The 15,371-nt window shown below is 42.1% G+C and overlaps 1 protein-coding gene across 1 annotated transcript; it reads left to right on the top strand.

Moving 5' to 3' along the window:
* Nucleotides 1-645: 645 nt before the first annotated feature.
* Nucleotides 646-15,091, top strand: LOC118114113 (DENN domain-containing protein 3). The gene is made up of 28 exons (XM_035164361.2): nucleotides 646-824; nucleotides 3,085-3,233; nucleotides 3,836-4,025; nucleotides 4,261-4,350; nucleotides 4,522-4,637; nucleotides 4,732-4,856; nucleotides 5,048-5,159; nucleotides 5,273-5,392; nucleotides 5,499-5,597; nucleotides 5,777-5,896; nucleotides 6,449-6,564; nucleotides 6,667-6,822; nucleotides 6,918-7,014; nucleotides 7,133-7,236; nucleotides 7,533-7,720; nucleotides 7,908-8,067; nucleotides 8,204-8,399; nucleotides 8,499-8,667; nucleotides 9,975-10,234; nucleotides 10,332-10,502; nucleotides 10,824-10,953; nucleotides 11,145-11,252; nucleotides 12,424-12,563; nucleotides 12,936-13,096; nucleotides 13,195-13,331; nucleotides 13,535-13,653; nucleotides 14,058-14,195; nucleotides 14,528-15,091. The coding sequence occupies exons 2-28, from the start codon at nucleotides 3,150-3,152 to the stop codon at nucleotides 14,744-14,746; spliced, it is 3,825 nt and encodes a 1,274-aa protein (XP_035020252.2). The 5' UTR covers nucleotides 646-824; nucleotides 3,085-3,149; the 3' UTR covers nucleotides 14,747-15,091.
* The last annotated feature ends 280 nt before the right edge of the window (nucleotides 15,092-15,371 follow it).

Raw genomic sequence — 15,371 nt, 5'->3', positions numbered from 1 at the left:
GTCAAGACTGAGTAATTGATTTCATCATTACATCAACTACTCATAGTACAACAGAAAAACTTGTAACACACTTTTACATCTGGAGTCTTCTCTGGCTGTTTGTGTTTAAAGCTCACTAGTCAAACACTGCCGCCTGCAGCTCAAAGTGGGTTATTACAAGAGATACAACAAACCATAATAAATCAGGATCATTCCATTATTCAGAATGATCAGAATCAGGTTTTAATGCCAAGCAGGTTACACATACAAGGAATTTGAACATGAATAGTGTATTTGTGCAAGTATAAATAAAAATAAATAAAAAAAAGAATAATAAATATAAGTGCGAGTTCAAAAGCAGTATAATGTCTCCTTAAGCTGGAAGACAAATCAGAGCAATTATTTTAAATTTGTGAAGGGAATATATTTTAATTATTAATATAATGTATATTTTAATTTTATTATCATTAATAATATGTAGTATTTTCTTGTGTTAGATGGTGTAGAGGGTGTGTTTAAATGTAGAAAGCTGTTTATTTTAATTTGAAAACTTGCTTTCATGAGTAAACTGAGGAATTGAATGATGGTGCAATAGCCTGTAAAATGACTTTCAATCGTCTGTCAGGCTCTTTTATTTCTCTGTGACCGTTTCCCCGAAGCATCAGTGCGCATGTTTGTGTGCAGCAGAGAAACAGGAAGCAGACTGACAGTCACTAAACATGGGATCCACTCTCCGCTGCCCTCATTCAGCGCTGGAGGTGCAGGACTGTGCTGAATGTTCCGCTCCGGGCTGCAGCCATGAACCCGCGTGGAGGATAGAGACCAGCGCCCACGTCTGAGAGGAGGTCAGTGATGCGATCGAGAAGTTGTATCGACAGTTTATTGATCTGAGGTGAAACTTCTGACGGCGTGGAGCAGCATCCTCTCACCGGTGCAGGCTGTGACGCAGGGTCACATGTCCCACCAACTAAACCTTTAACCTGCAGGACACTTTATTCTGTGTGGACCTTAAACTATATTTAAAGATACCGAGTAGACTTGCAAACATTTGTACCTTAGATTATATCTCTGTTATACTTATGAGGGTTAAAAAAAGTTTATAATAGGTCCAGTGGTTTTCTATTTATTTATCAACTTACATTTGCGTATTATTGGAACAGTCATTCTGTGTATTTTCTCTAAAGGTGAGATTTAGGTGTGTTCAGTTACATTTAATCTTTCAAAATTTTAGTAGAGAAATTTAAAAAGCATACGCCTTAATGATAATAATATATTTAATAAAGTGTATGTATGGAAAAAACACAGATCTACTGAGATTGTATGAGATCCTACATTTGCAAGAAATTATTTTTATATTCCCTGAGATTATAGAAAAAAACTTGCTGGGAAACTTCAGAAACGGTTTTAGATGAAAAATATAAATCAAAGCAACATGTAGAGGAGATTTTGTGCACAGTTGCAAGCAAGTCGCTGCAGACATCATGAGAGCACTGTTTAAGTGGGAGTTGCAGTTTCCTCTGAGTAACCTTCAAGTCCCTGAGCTTCAGGACTCAGAGGCCACCACAACCAGCTCAACTCCTCCAGCCTCAGTCTGCTCATTCCCCTGCTCGCTCCTCACTCATCCAGCTCGCAGCTCCAGGTCCTGCACAGCGACGTCCCTTTCTTTGCCCTCAGCCTTCATCTGCTACTCAGAACACGATCATCTCACTTTACTACTTGGAATCTGCGTTCCCCATCTCGGTTCACTCATTCAGACACTCACAGATTCTGGGCTGAAACCACAAGTATTTCCTTATTGCTGAATCTATTTGCAGAGTGTTCTAATTTAATCAGACTCGGCCAGCTGACAAAAACAAACACTAGTTGTTGTTTTTTTTCTTGCAAACTGGTGAATATCTGCCCTTTACTTCTGGCAAATTTCTGAGAATATCTGAGTGTTGTTCTCGTAAATTTGTGACTTTGCTCTTGCACTGACCACCTTGATCCAGATCTCAGTGCAAACTCAACCACCTCAGATCTGAAGAAAACCAGATAGTTGTGTGTTCTTGTCACAGAAGATGTGAGAAGACTGTGTTGTCGTGGAACTCGCCTGTTTTTCTTTTCTTCCAAGGATCATATGATTGTGCTGTATATGGTGATGATCGTGTCACATCCTCGGACTAATAATGGAGGGACAGCAGCCGGTCATGTGACGTGCTCCTTCAATGGGATATTAGTAAAGTTATGCTGAACATTCCTGCTGCAGAGGGTTAGTTATCATTTCATTTTAAACGAGAGAACAAAGACACATTGTTGCTGTGCTTATTTGAAAATCAATTTAAGGGAAGAAAAAAAAAAAAACACCAAGTACAATTGAATTGATTCCTCTCGCAAGTGGCTACAGCTCTGTTCATGAAAAGGCTGTTTTAGATTGGCCGTAGCATTTTGTCCGTGCAGCCCATTCGCTGTGTACAGCAGTTTACAAGTCATTTCCTCTGCTTTTGTGTGTGTGTGTGTGTCTTCTCCTCTGCACACATGAGTCTAATTTTCCAAGACGACACTTGACCGTCTGGAGCGACAGGGAAATGTGATTAAAATGTCCCCCCCCCCGTCGCCACTGTGGAGAAAGAGCAAGCGAGTCACAGAGAGAGAAAGAGGAGAGGGGGTAGAGAGATGAGTCTGAAAAAGAATCAATCATTTTCTACATGACACGAGACTTCCTATGTTTTGTTCCAGAGATGGACTCATGCGGCAGTAACCGATAGCACGGTGCATTGGATAGAGTATATACATTAAGACTCCACACTACAAAGTACATTCAAATGCACGTGTTCTGAAGAGGACTGTGACTGTGGCGTAGGGGTCATTGTTTTGTGAGTAAACTGATTTGTGTAAAGTGTTTTTACAGAGATACAGAGATCTTGAAATAGATCTATGATGGGAAACAAACAACTGTGTGACCGGATGTATGTTGTTTTTGATGGAACAACCACTTTGTCATAGTTAAATGAAACATCTTTCCTCCTTAAAGAAGACAGAACAACTATGAAATATATATTTTTTCTCGGTCATCTGTATCTTATCATCTGCGTCACTGTCTGGTTCCTCTATGTTTGTTACCTTCAGCAGGTCTGCGTCGGCCCTTGGTCCAGTTCCGCTGGTCAGACCGGGTCCTGGTCCAGGTTTCAGTGATGGCGGATCATCTGGCTCCTGCTCTGCTGGAAGCCTGCGTGGTGGTTGGAGCATCTAATGACAAACTCAGGGAGGTCTACCAGGTATTTTTTTGTTCAGGTTTATTCTTCAACTGATATTAAGGATTTCATTTTCAATAGTGATCTGGCCATAAAGGCAATATCACAGATTAAAAGAAACTGTAATCTCAAGATTCCAAGAAAGATCATCTCATTAATAAATGTGCAATCAGCGAGGGAGAAAACGCACATTGCTCATTGGTCCAGACCATAGATTGTATATAAAGATGGACTCCCCAAAAGTGAAGCCAAAGTGTCTCGAGCACCACCCAGTGGCCCCCCCGATTGCTACCGCGCAGACTCATTGGCGGTGACAATGACGTCATAGGTGCAATATGGCGGCATTCGTATCTGGGATATTTTGGCTTCATTTCTAGATAGTGGGAGGAAGAGGAGATGCATCGTCCATCGTTATTTACAGTCTGTTGATGCCATGATCTGTGTTCGTTACACCTAAGTTGTAAAACTGAAATATGTTTTCCTTCTTTCTGTCATTAAATGAACCACATGAATATATGTAGTAAGTAATGTGTTAGTTTACGTTATTATATCATGTATTAAACAGAAACAGTATTATAATTAGAATAGAGGGTACTGCAAACCTTATCTTTATATCTCCCGCTTAGACTATTAACAATAACGGGGCTCCTGAGCACCTCCTGCTGGAGCCGGAGGTACTGCATGTCCTGGCGCCTCCCTTCGTCAGCAGACCACAAAATGAGAGTGACGTGGTGGGTGCACATGGGAAGAGGCAACGCTCCTTTCCCAGGAAGAAGAGGGAACATCATCCTTCCGCAGCCTCAGCCCCGAGCCAAGGTTTGATACCTGCTTGTGTGGGCCACCCGCTGCTCACATATCAATACATAAATAACAGTTGTTTTTAATTAGAAATGCCTGTGGATGCACAAACATGTTGTCTAGGTTTCTGATTCATCCCTCACATAGTCGTATGAGACTTTCTAATCCCTTTGACAAATTGTATTACCAGTATTGTTGTCTGTGATTGGTATCTTTCAGTTTGATATAGTTTTAGATTTTCATATATTTGCAGGTGGAGCTGCTGAAGCGAGAGGAGGGAGTGAAGATGTGAGCGTTCCTATAGACATTGACCTCAGGGCTTTACCTCAGCTCTGCTTCCCTGGTATGTGGTTTTTAAATCTATGTTACAATATTCCTCTGAAAGCACTTACAGTAATGCATCATCATCGTATCATCATAATTCAGGTAATTGTGATTTTGTGTGTGCATCCTGTTCAGCCATTGAAGTGTACCATGCAGATTTGATAACGTATATTTCTTTTCTTTCTACCAGGTGGGCTCCAAGTAACCAATGAACAGAAAGATGAACAGTTTCACTTCCTGGTTTTCACTGACGTCTTTGGCAACAAGACCCATGGAGTAGTGATGCAGTGCTACCAACCAATACTGGTAAACACGACAACGTGTAATACTTGAATATGAGTAAGATAAAACTAACTTTAAATGAATTCCGGTCACTGTTGGATTGTCTCTGTTTTTACAGGAAGGGATCTCCTGCTTCCACAATGAAGCCGGGTCCTCTAAGTTTTCTAAACTTTTCTCTGCCTTCGGTTTCTGTGTCATATCCAAGTATCCTTACTTCAATGCCCTCAGGGACTGTCTGTCATGGTGAGACACAGTGTACTAAACCTAACTGTTCATAAATTAAAAACACATGGCTCAATGTTCTTTATGTTCACATTACCTGTGCAGAACAATTTGTCTCGTTATTTAAAAATGATTAAATTAATTGCTCTCTCTCTCTCTGTTTCTCTCTCTCTCTCTCTCTCTTTCTCAATCCCTTTCTTTTTCTTCATCAGTCTGTTAATCCAGCTGAGAACTTGTCGTCTATCAGACATGGAGGACAGAGTGAGGGAGTTTGCAGCCAAACTTTCACTCGTGCCAATCCCACCTCCTGGACAACTGCATTTGGTGTGTGTGCACTCTCGTATGTGTGTGTGTATTCGTTTTTCTCCGTCTCCTTTGAGTGCGATGAGGTCAGTCACTGGGTATAAGACAAGCCACAACTGTGTCTGTTTTTCCAGATGTTTACTTTGCGTCCTCTGACAATTGTCTTACCGTCCAGAGAGGACAAAGACCACCCAGCTGTAGATCTAGACCTCCACCTGCCTTTCCTTTGCTTGAGACCACAGCAAATACTGCAGGTAGTTCACATACCTGTGTTTGTATCTGTAAGTGAAGCAGGAGAAGTCTCCCTTTGACCCTTGTGTCTCTCTCTGTTTGTCCACCTCACTGTCCCTGTGTCCGCAGGTGCTGTCTTGTCTCCTGCAGGAGCAGAGGGTGGTGTTGTTCTCTGCTGACTGGGCCAGACTCACACTGGTTGCAGAGAGTTTGTTGCTTTTCCTGCAGGTCAGTTCACAATCTATGTCTGCACATCTGCAAAGGGCAAAGTAGTGTTAAAATTAATTACAGGACAATACAATACATATTATAATGATCCAAGGAAATGTTTAAGTTGTAATCAGTTAATTATTTAATCTTTTGACCCATATCTTTGTTCACCAATGCCTCCCTGGTCTTTCTGTCAGCCTCTGTCATGGCAGCAGCCTTATGTTCCCGTCCTGGCCAGAGGCATGCTGGACTTTCTCATGGCTCCCACCGCCTTCCTCATGGGCTGCCATCTCAGCCATTTTGAAGAGGTCGCTACTGTAAGTACAGGACATCAGATGACTATGGATTTACTGCCGTTTTAGTCTTAAAGGAGACATGTTATGCATATATTCAGGTTCATAATTTTAATTTGGGTTATGAATTTAAAAAGTTTATAAGCTCTAATGTTTAGAAAACACATCACTTTCCTCATTGTGTCCATTGCTGCAGCTCCTCTTTTCAGCCTCTGTCTGAAACACTTGGAACGAGCTCCTGTCTCTTTAAGACCCCCCAACTTATAAAGCTTTGTTGTGATTGGTCAACTGCTTCAAGCGCGTGTAGGAAATTTCGTCCTCCAATCTCGCTTTACCTGGCTTCGTTAGGGGGCGTGTCATAATAGCCACTAGGCGTGCATTAGGCAACTGAAAAAGCATCATCTCCTTTAAATTGACTAACTGAAAAGCTAAAAAGTGTTTCCAAGTTCAAATAAAAAATGTTGTCAGTTCTGACTCCGTTTTAACTTTATTTGTCATTTTTTTTGTTTAGTTTTTACAGCTCAGTGGACTAAATAGAGAAAGACATCCATTTTAATCTTGATCTCTTTTATCCAGGAAACAGATGATCTGATCTTGATCAACATTGATGGCGGAAGCGTTTCCACTTCCTGTTCTGATACTCTTGACCTTCCACAAATTCCTCCAGCTGCTGCAGACTACTTCACACAGAGGTACTCGTTATTCTCCAAGTAACAGACCATAGGAACACGAGCAGGTGCTTGAGCTGGAGACAGAGCCAGTATTGGTTTGTAACGTCTGAGTGTGTTTTGCAGGTGTCAGTCACTGCAGATCAATTTCGACTTGCATCAGTGTCACCACGCAACCTGCAGCGACATCAACGAGCAGCGGGCGCAGAGACAAGCGTGGCAGCGCAACCTCAACCACGACATCCAGAGGATCTCACTGGAGCTCATCGTCAACATATTTAGGTTCTGCTTGTATTCTTTGGGTCCTACGATCCAATGGGGCGGTTCTCCTCAAATCACACACACTGTGTTAACACAAACATGTACGTTTCCTACAGGGATGTTAGCTGCCATCTTAACTATGAACATCGAGTGTTTAACAGTGAAGAGTTCCTGAAAACCAGAGAGCCGGCCGAGCAACTGTTTTACACAAAGGTAAATTAATGTTTTTCTATTATTCTGACTGAATTGATGACATAGTGTAGCTGATATCTCTTGGTAGAGACGTGACGCTGGAGCAGTTCATTCTCAAACTCACACGACTGTGTTGCAGGTGTTGGAGACTCACATCTTCCACTTCTTTCTCAAGGATCGTCTCAACAGGAAAATGGATAATTACGCTCGCATGGAGCTCAGCACGCGTACTGAGAAGCAGAAGTAAAGTATCGCACTTCTCGAATCATTTTCATACAGTTCAACACTGGACATGTATGTGTGTATTTATTAGGAACTCTTCTTAATAGAACTCAATTCAACCTACAACCTCAGCCAGTAGATTTCTGAAACAGTATTATAAGCATTAATTTTTAACTGGAAACAAAGTGTTAGTTGAAATCCACTGCTTTCACTATATGATCCTTTTTTCTTTTATTTTTTTTTTTACATACTGCCTTCCTCTCCATTTTGGTACAGGAACGAGACTTTTTTTTAACTTTCTCTCATATATCCTCTAGAATGAAGTCTATGGTGGAAGTGGCACGCAGACTCACCATGCAGGAGATTCAGGCGCGGAGAAAGAGCTCCATCATGGAGAGCAGGCTGAATAAAAGACTGGGAATGAGCCTTCCTAACTTAGGAGACGACCAAACACTCAGCCTCCAAAGAAACAACCTGCTGACGGGGATCATCCTGTCTGACTCTGGTGAAACTGCAGAGGAATACACACAATTTCATATATGCTATTTATATAAAGAGGCGAACGCTATCATGATGAATAGGTGGCAGGAAAAGATTTACAATTATTCTCTTCTTCTTTTTCTTCCTTTCTTGTCCTCTCTTCCTCTTCCTCTCCACATCTTTCGCTCCCTCTCTCTCTCTTTGTCCCTCAGCTCTAAAGAACCCTCTGAAGCCTGTAAAGGTGTTTAAACTCCCAGACTTCCCTGCGTCTCTGTCCTTCCATTCAGTCCAGAGTTATTACAGTGAGCTCATCCAGCACCTTAGCAAGGCCATCTTCTCCGTCCAAAACGAGAACTCTGCTCTGCTGGCCAGGTACTTCTCTCTTTTAATGCTCCTCTTGTCATTGTTTTCAGGAACAACCCTGTCATTCAGGTGTTTTACTACCAGACATTGTTTGTTAATGCAGGTACTGACTCCCTAATACTCAAGTCTAATCTTTCCTCCGTAGATTCTACTACCTGCGTGGTTTCATCAACACCTTGTGTTTGCGGCGGCTGGATGCTCTGAGTGATTTCCAGAACCTCTACAAGACGGACACCGCCATCTTCCCCACGCAGATGGTCACGTGGCTCGTGGACTCGCTGCACAGGGACGAGAGACAGCAAGCCGACCAACGACATGAGCTCAAGAGACTCATCCTCAAGGTCAGTCGGCTCAGAGGCATCGTCGCACCTGCTGATAGACTGTGTGTGGTGCAAAGTAATTAGTGATGATGTTGGGGATCATATTTCTTCATCCATCAGGTGAAGACAGAGAATGAGAAGCCGCCCGTGGAGCCCGATGACCACGTTAAGAAGTTTAAGCTTCCCCGAAAACACCTGCATCAGGACGAGTTTGTGCGTTGTGTTCAAGAATGTGGGATTGTTAACGATGTGGCGACCATACACCGTTTATTTGATGCTCTCACGGAGGGTAAGTGAGGGAAGAAAGGTCGAGACGTGTGGGTTAGATACAACTTTTAATTTCTGATGTTTTAATGAATTGTGTATAACCTGCGGTATTTTGAGTCATAAGGTGCTATAAATGCTGTGCTGCTGATTTAAGTTTTTTTTTATTCCAAAGCATTAACCCATAACATAAACAAATTAGAGCTGGGCAATAAAACAATATCAATACTTGATGCAATATAATTTTCCTCAATAGCAATGTAACAAAAGTTCAATACACATCAGTATGCAACTTATGCATTCTGCACAATGAGGAGTTTTAACACTTTCAATAATTGGTATTGTGAAATGTACTGTGCGTCACATTTTACACCTGAAAAAATGAACTCTGCTATTGAATAGTGACACTGTTTAAAACATTACATTACATTAAATTACATGTCATTTATCTGACGCTTTTATCCAAAGCGACTTCCAATTAAAACTTATAAAACATATCTTTACTGTACTTACATTTATTGTAACTTTTTCTGTCACGAGCTTTAAAGCTGCTCTAAATATGTACTAATACTTAATTTTACATCAACAATGGATCAAATAACTAAATGTATTGAGAATATTGCTAAAAATGAAAAAAAGCTGGCTCTAGATCTGCAAGTAAATGTCAGTAATAAGTTATTTTTAACAATTTACTTTGGCTCTGAGACCAAATATTTGACCAACACTATAAACTTTTGTTTTGTGTATCTAATGTATTCCCATCATGAGTTATAACACTAGGCCCTTTATTAGTCTTAGGAAAATGTCATATTAAACATTTCAAAGGAAAAAAGTTTAGAACAACATAAATCAGGAGAGAATAAAAGAGGCAGTGTCATGTGACACGGGTCATGAAATGAGTTGTGAGTTCATGGTGCGGTTCTCCACTGACACACATGACGTCTTTTCACGCTGCTGAAATCCTATGTTTTTTTTTCTCCTCTCCTCAACGGGTTTTCCCCCCCCGTGTTTTGTTTAGATTTTTATCTGCTGTGAAAAGGAATCATCTATGGTTAGATGGAAGAGAAAACAGATGGATCTATAACATGACTGAAAACCAAACCGAATGGCTTGTAGTTGTTGTCTGGGGGCAATTCACTGTGGATTGTTGTGGATATTCTGGGTTCTGCAAGTGGAACTAACATAATCTGTTAATGTACATTTTTCTGCTTGTATTTGCGCGTGTTTTTCTTTCCCATGCGTTTCTTTGTCTTGTAGACACTTTATTTGTCTGCTTGCATATGCACCCTACATACCTCTTACATGTCTCTCACAGATCTTTGTGTCCTATAGGCAAACCAAAGCAGGTGGAGCCTGAACTCTTCAGACTCTTTTACACCTTCTGGAAGGAGAAGGATGCTGAGGCCCAAGATGTCAACCTGCCCACTGAGGTCATTGACAACCTTGACAACAGCGAGTGCGTCTACAAGTTGTCATCCTGTGTCAAGACCTCCTACGGCGTCGGTAAAATCGCGATGACGCAGAAACGCCTTTTCTTGCTTAGCGAGGGACGACCTGGCTACCTGGAAATCACCAAGTTCAGAGACATACAGGTCACAAGAGTCTTTGATCCCTTTTCTCTGAATCACGTTTTCTCTGGAATTTTCTGTCATAACCCCCGATTCTTACAACTGCCCCATCTCTGCGCAGGAGGTGAAGATCGCCTCAGCTCCGTTTCTACTTCTTCGTATTCCCTCCCTTCGTATCCAGACCTCTGGCAGGCCTGAGGTGTTCGAGGCCAACCTGAAGGCAGAGACTGAGCTCTGGAACCTCGTGGTCAAAGAGATGTGGGCCGGACGCAAGATGGCGGATCAACACAAGGTAAAATCTGGAATTCCACTGGGAAGAAACAGTAATTCATGCCTTTGGTCCAGCAACAAAATAATTTGATGTCACAGGTTTAGCAAAAGTAAAAAAAACACACTGAGGACCAGGGTCTGAAACTGTGGCAGATTGTAGTGATTCTAAACTGGCCGCTGACCATTCTGTGTATATGTACAAATAACATTATAAGAAAAGTGCTTTGTGTTCAGTGCTTTGACTATTTAAGTCACTTTAGAGTATGTTTGTCATTGTGCTTACCCACCTGTACAATATATACTAGGATTTCTGTACCATTCAGCTCATTGTGTGTCCCTCCAGGACCCTCAGTATATGACTCAGGCCCTGACCAACGCCCTGCTGATGGACGCTGTGATGGGCTGTCTGCAGACCCACAGGTCCATCGTGGCTGCCTCTAAGCTGGCTTACTTTGACAAGATTAAGCATGAAGGTTGGGGCTCACTCCTGTTGTGCTTCTTTTTTCTTTAATTTCATTCAAATTTGCAATTGAACAAGCGTTTATTATTTTGTTTATGCTCGTTATGATGTTGACGCTAGATCTGAGTCATTATTATCCTTTTTAATGCATCATTTATATCCTTTGCCGTTCATCCTCTCTTTTGTATCCATTAATTCATTCAGAGCCCATGATGGTGCATGAAACTACCTCCGAGACACTAAAACACAAGATCACCCCGTCGCTGGACATGGCTGAGCCTCAGACTGTGCATGTGCTGTTATACACACCAGGTATTTGGGGCAACTTGAATAGAAATCAATATTCATTTTGTCTGCAGAGTAATTTATGGACCTTGACCCATTTTCCTGGTATCTCGTGTGTCTTAAAAGTCATACATGACAAATTGAACTAAGAGAACTAACATACACCCCTTATACGTCATTGTCATGGTAACAAATCTCATCTCTATAGCCCTTAATTTCACGCAACATGCATCCCTGTTGGACTCTCATTGACATAATTGTCACAGTACTTTACAGTTGAGAGCATCAAAAGATGTAACGATAATCAGTTTATTTATTGAATGGTAATCAGTGAACAAACTGAGCTGCTGTCCCATCATGTGCCTCATTTACTGTGTGTCTGTTGTGCACTGACACGAGTCACAAGACACCCACTGTCCGTGGTGTTATGTTCTAATGAGCATTTACACCAGACACACAACGTGAAGGACAAACAAAGGACAAAGATTTCTGAGTTAATGTTTCTAGGAGCTTATATGTGAGTGTTGAGTGTGTGTATGTATATGCGCGTGTGCACGCACTTGTAAATGTAAATGTTTTTTATGGTAAACGATGCTCCAGGGAAACCTATTCACATAACCTGATTAGTCTTGTTGAGCTGTATTTTATCAGGGGGAATAATAGCGGCCCTGTCAGTGTCTCATTTGTTTACACTGTGACAGAGAGAAAAGATCATCTGCGAGATAGTGATCTTCTTGGAAAGATAATTGAGTACAATGAACTAAGTAAAGCAGATAAACAACATTTTGTGAAGTGATGAAGTTGAGAACAACGAACCAAAATAGTGTGAAGTGATCAGGACATTGGGACGGCTGTGGCTTAGGGGGTAGAGCGGATCGTTCACTAACCACAAGTCTTTGGTTTGATCCCTCTGCTCCACCAGTCCAAATGCAAAAGTGTCCCTGAGCAAGATATTGTACCCCAAAGCACAGCATGTGTGAATGTGAGGATATGGGTGAATGTAAATACAGTCCAATTACCATTTACTTTGAAAAAAATAATAAAAAAATAATAACCAGTTCCTCTCTATCCGTTCTATATATTTATTGCCACTGGGGACATTTGTGCATACAGTACCTATAGAGTGACGGTGGTTGGTTCTCTTCTCCTTCACCCAATGCACTGATCCACTGCTCTCTCTCTCTTTCTCTCCCTCCAGGTCAGTTGACTTGCAACGGCTCGGGCATTGAGAGGAACCCGAAGCTGTGGGTGGCTCTCAGCGGGGGCAAAGTGGTCGTGTTCGATGCAGCGAGCTGGTCCATGTTGCAGGACTGCATCCAGGTTGGAGAGCTGCAGCTGGTGAGAGCAGAGACGCCGCACTCCTATTGCTCAAAGTTACATTTACTAAAATGAGAATCCCTCTAATTTGGTAAGGTTATACAAATTTAAGTCTGGTTACGAGTCTTGTAGAGCATTACTGCACATGTGGAAAAATGGAAGAAAGAAACCGTTTGAGGCCGTAGTGGGAGCTGCATGAAATTCTGTTGGTCAAGTGAATTGCCTTTTGTCACTGGAGGCTGCAAAGTATACTGTATGTTCAATCTCTAAAGTTTATTACACTTCCATTTCAACATGTTTTGATTAAATATTACAGATTACACATCTTTATTAAGTATTTACAAATAAATGCGTGATGCTAATAATTACACTGTTGTCGCAACGTCTGCGTAGAACTGCATGCTGGGATTGGACCAGGAGCAGGTGTGGATTGGCTCCCAGGACTCCGTGATCTACATCATTGACACTCACAGCATGTCCTGCAACAAACAGCTGACTGAACACAGACATGAGGTGACCGGCCTCACGGTGGACACCAGAGATCAACACAACAGGTTGAGACATTGTTAACTTTATTGAGTTCTTACAAGTTAAACATCAGACGCACTCTTCTAAATGTTAAGTGTCAGTCCGACGTCTCTCTCCTTCCCAGTCAGCAGACATACTCCTGCAGCTGTGACGGGACGATCCTGCAGTGGGACTCAGTCAGCCTCAAGGTGAAGCGACAGTTCCACCTGAGCTGTGACCGGCTCTCCTCCATACAGATCCACGACGGCACGCTGTGGTGCTGTATGTACAAACTGTCCTTCTTTACGTCCATTTTTATATACAGTCCATGGCTCCAATAAATCTTATCACCATGATTTGTTCTTTCAAACTCTGAGTCCTTCATTCCTGTTGGAAATGTCTCAACCAATTGTGTATGTGCAGTACATCTGCTTGTCAGGGTAAAACAAGATCTGGGTAAGGAATTGTTGTGTGTGTATGTGCAGGTTGTGGCGACAGCATTGTGGAACTGAAAAAGACGGGGACACCCCAGCGCAGGATGCCACTTCCTGACGACCTACAGAGCATGCCCAGTAGCTTCAGCAGCTTCATTGTCATCCCTGAGGTGACTGTGCCATCCTAATAGACTGTGTCGATCAGTCGAGCACGTTAACAGCCGTTCAGATATCTAACAAGTCAGTCATTCAACATGCAGTTCAATCAGCAGCTGTCAGTTCATTAGTGAATATAAACGGTTTGCCAGCACGTGGGACATGAAACAGTTCACATAAAAGAACTCTAATTTTAGAGTTTGGCATCTACATGGGTTTTTAGCCGGAGCCAGTAGTCACGGCAACCACTGGAACCGAGAGATGCAAACGTTTCCCATCTCTTTGAATATCCAGATCCAAAAATGAAATAGTTTGCGTGCTTGGTAGAGATGTTGATACGCACCAAGGTTGTGTTTCTACCAACTAAAAGCACATTTGTGACTTTACAGTTTTTTTCGGTGTTGTGTGTTTGTTCCAGCAAGGTCAGCTGTGGACGGGCTGCGCGGACTCAGGGGAGCTGTGTCTCTGGCACATGAACAACCACAGACATCCATTCAAAAGAATCTCCCTGCCGGGCAGTTCAGGAGTCACCTGTATGATCCGTGTCAAAGACCAGGTGAGTTGTGACAACATGTCAGGTCGCAAAGTTGACTCGTTATTGTCTTAGATTGCTATTTTTATTTTTGGAAAATACTTTGAGTTGAATGTCTTTGCTTTTTTCCTGACATTTGTCAACAAAACCATTGATTGAGGAAATAATCTGCAGATTAGTTGCAGCCCTAATTTGCTTTTATTATGAACAGGGACTGTGTGCGTACTGTCTATCGCTGTTTTTCTGCGTTGAATTGTTCTTGTGCACTCATTTCACCACCCGTTAGATCTTCTGCTACCACAACTGTCACTTATCCACTGTTACTTTTCCCTCGAAACCCTTCCCCCCCGCCTCAGATCTGGGTGGGCTGCTGTGGCCAGAACACAGTCGGAGGTCAGTGCGACGGTCAGATGAGGAGTCAGGTGTTGGTGGTGAACCCCGAGAGCCACACTGTGACAAAGGAGCTGCACGCTCACTCAGACAGCATCCAGACGCTCTGCTCAGCCGAGGATCGCTACGTCCTGAGTGGCTCTGCACGCCGCGATGGCAAGATCGCCATCTGGAAAGTGGAGTAGAGAACAGAGACAGAGAAAAAGCAGTAGAAAAGGAAAGAGGTGGTTACATGTGAAGCCAGAGCAGTGTATAGGGAGAGGACAGAAGAAAAACCAAACACCTGAAGGAGCAATGAAGGCTGACTTGAGTAGAGTGAGGGTGAATATAGGAGAAATAAAATCACAAGTCACAAATAAAAATACATTGGGGAAAGATGTCAACAGCAGATATCAGATATTGAAGTGCCACAGTGTAATTGTCATTCCTGTTTTATTGTCAAGCACTGATAATAAATGACATTTTCAGGTATTATTCTGTTTATGAGCCTATGTGTGATCCTATTCCTGTCTGTTTACTATTTATTACATTCCGGCTTATGCTGAATTTCAGTCCATTTTATTCTGATGAACCCAGTTCCTGCTGAATGATTGTGCTTGATTATATTTATCGATTTCAAACTCAGGGCTTCAATCAAAATGTTTTAATTCAGGTGATTGCTTCAAACACCAGTACAGTGGACTGTCCACCTGCTATAATGTCCTTCATGTACCAGTAGCATGTGCTGTCATTTGGTGCTAATTTTACCTGGAAGTTGGTTCAAAGAATAACATTTGACTTAATACCCAGGTTGATTTTTTGTTGACTGAA

Source organism: Hippoglossus stenolepis, chromosome 8 (genome assembly GCF_022539355.2).
Source record: "Hippoglossus stenolepis isolate QCI-W04-F060 chromosome 8, HSTE1.2, whole genome shotgun sequence".
NCBI classification, from domain to species: domain Eukaryota; kingdom Metazoa; phylum Chordata; class Actinopteri; order Pleuronectiformes; family Pleuronectidae; genus Hippoglossus; species Hippoglossus stenolepis.
The sequence above is the reverse complement of the archived record's forward strand: the minus strand, read 5'-3'. Positions and strand labels throughout refer to the sequence as shown.

Coding starts and splice junctions, on each gene's coding strand:
- LOC118114113 (XM_035164361.2), top strand. CDS start 3,150: ATGGCGGATCATCTGGCTCCTGCTCTGCTGGAAGCCTGCGTGGTGGTT. Junction 11,253..12,423: donor TGTGCTGTTATACACACCAG/GTATTTGGGGCA, acceptor CTCTCCCTCCAG/GTCAGTTGACTTGCAACGGC. Junction 13,097..13,194: donor ACCAGAGATCAACACAACAG/GTTGAGACATTG, acceptor TCTCCTTCCCAG/TCAGCAGACATACTCCTGCA.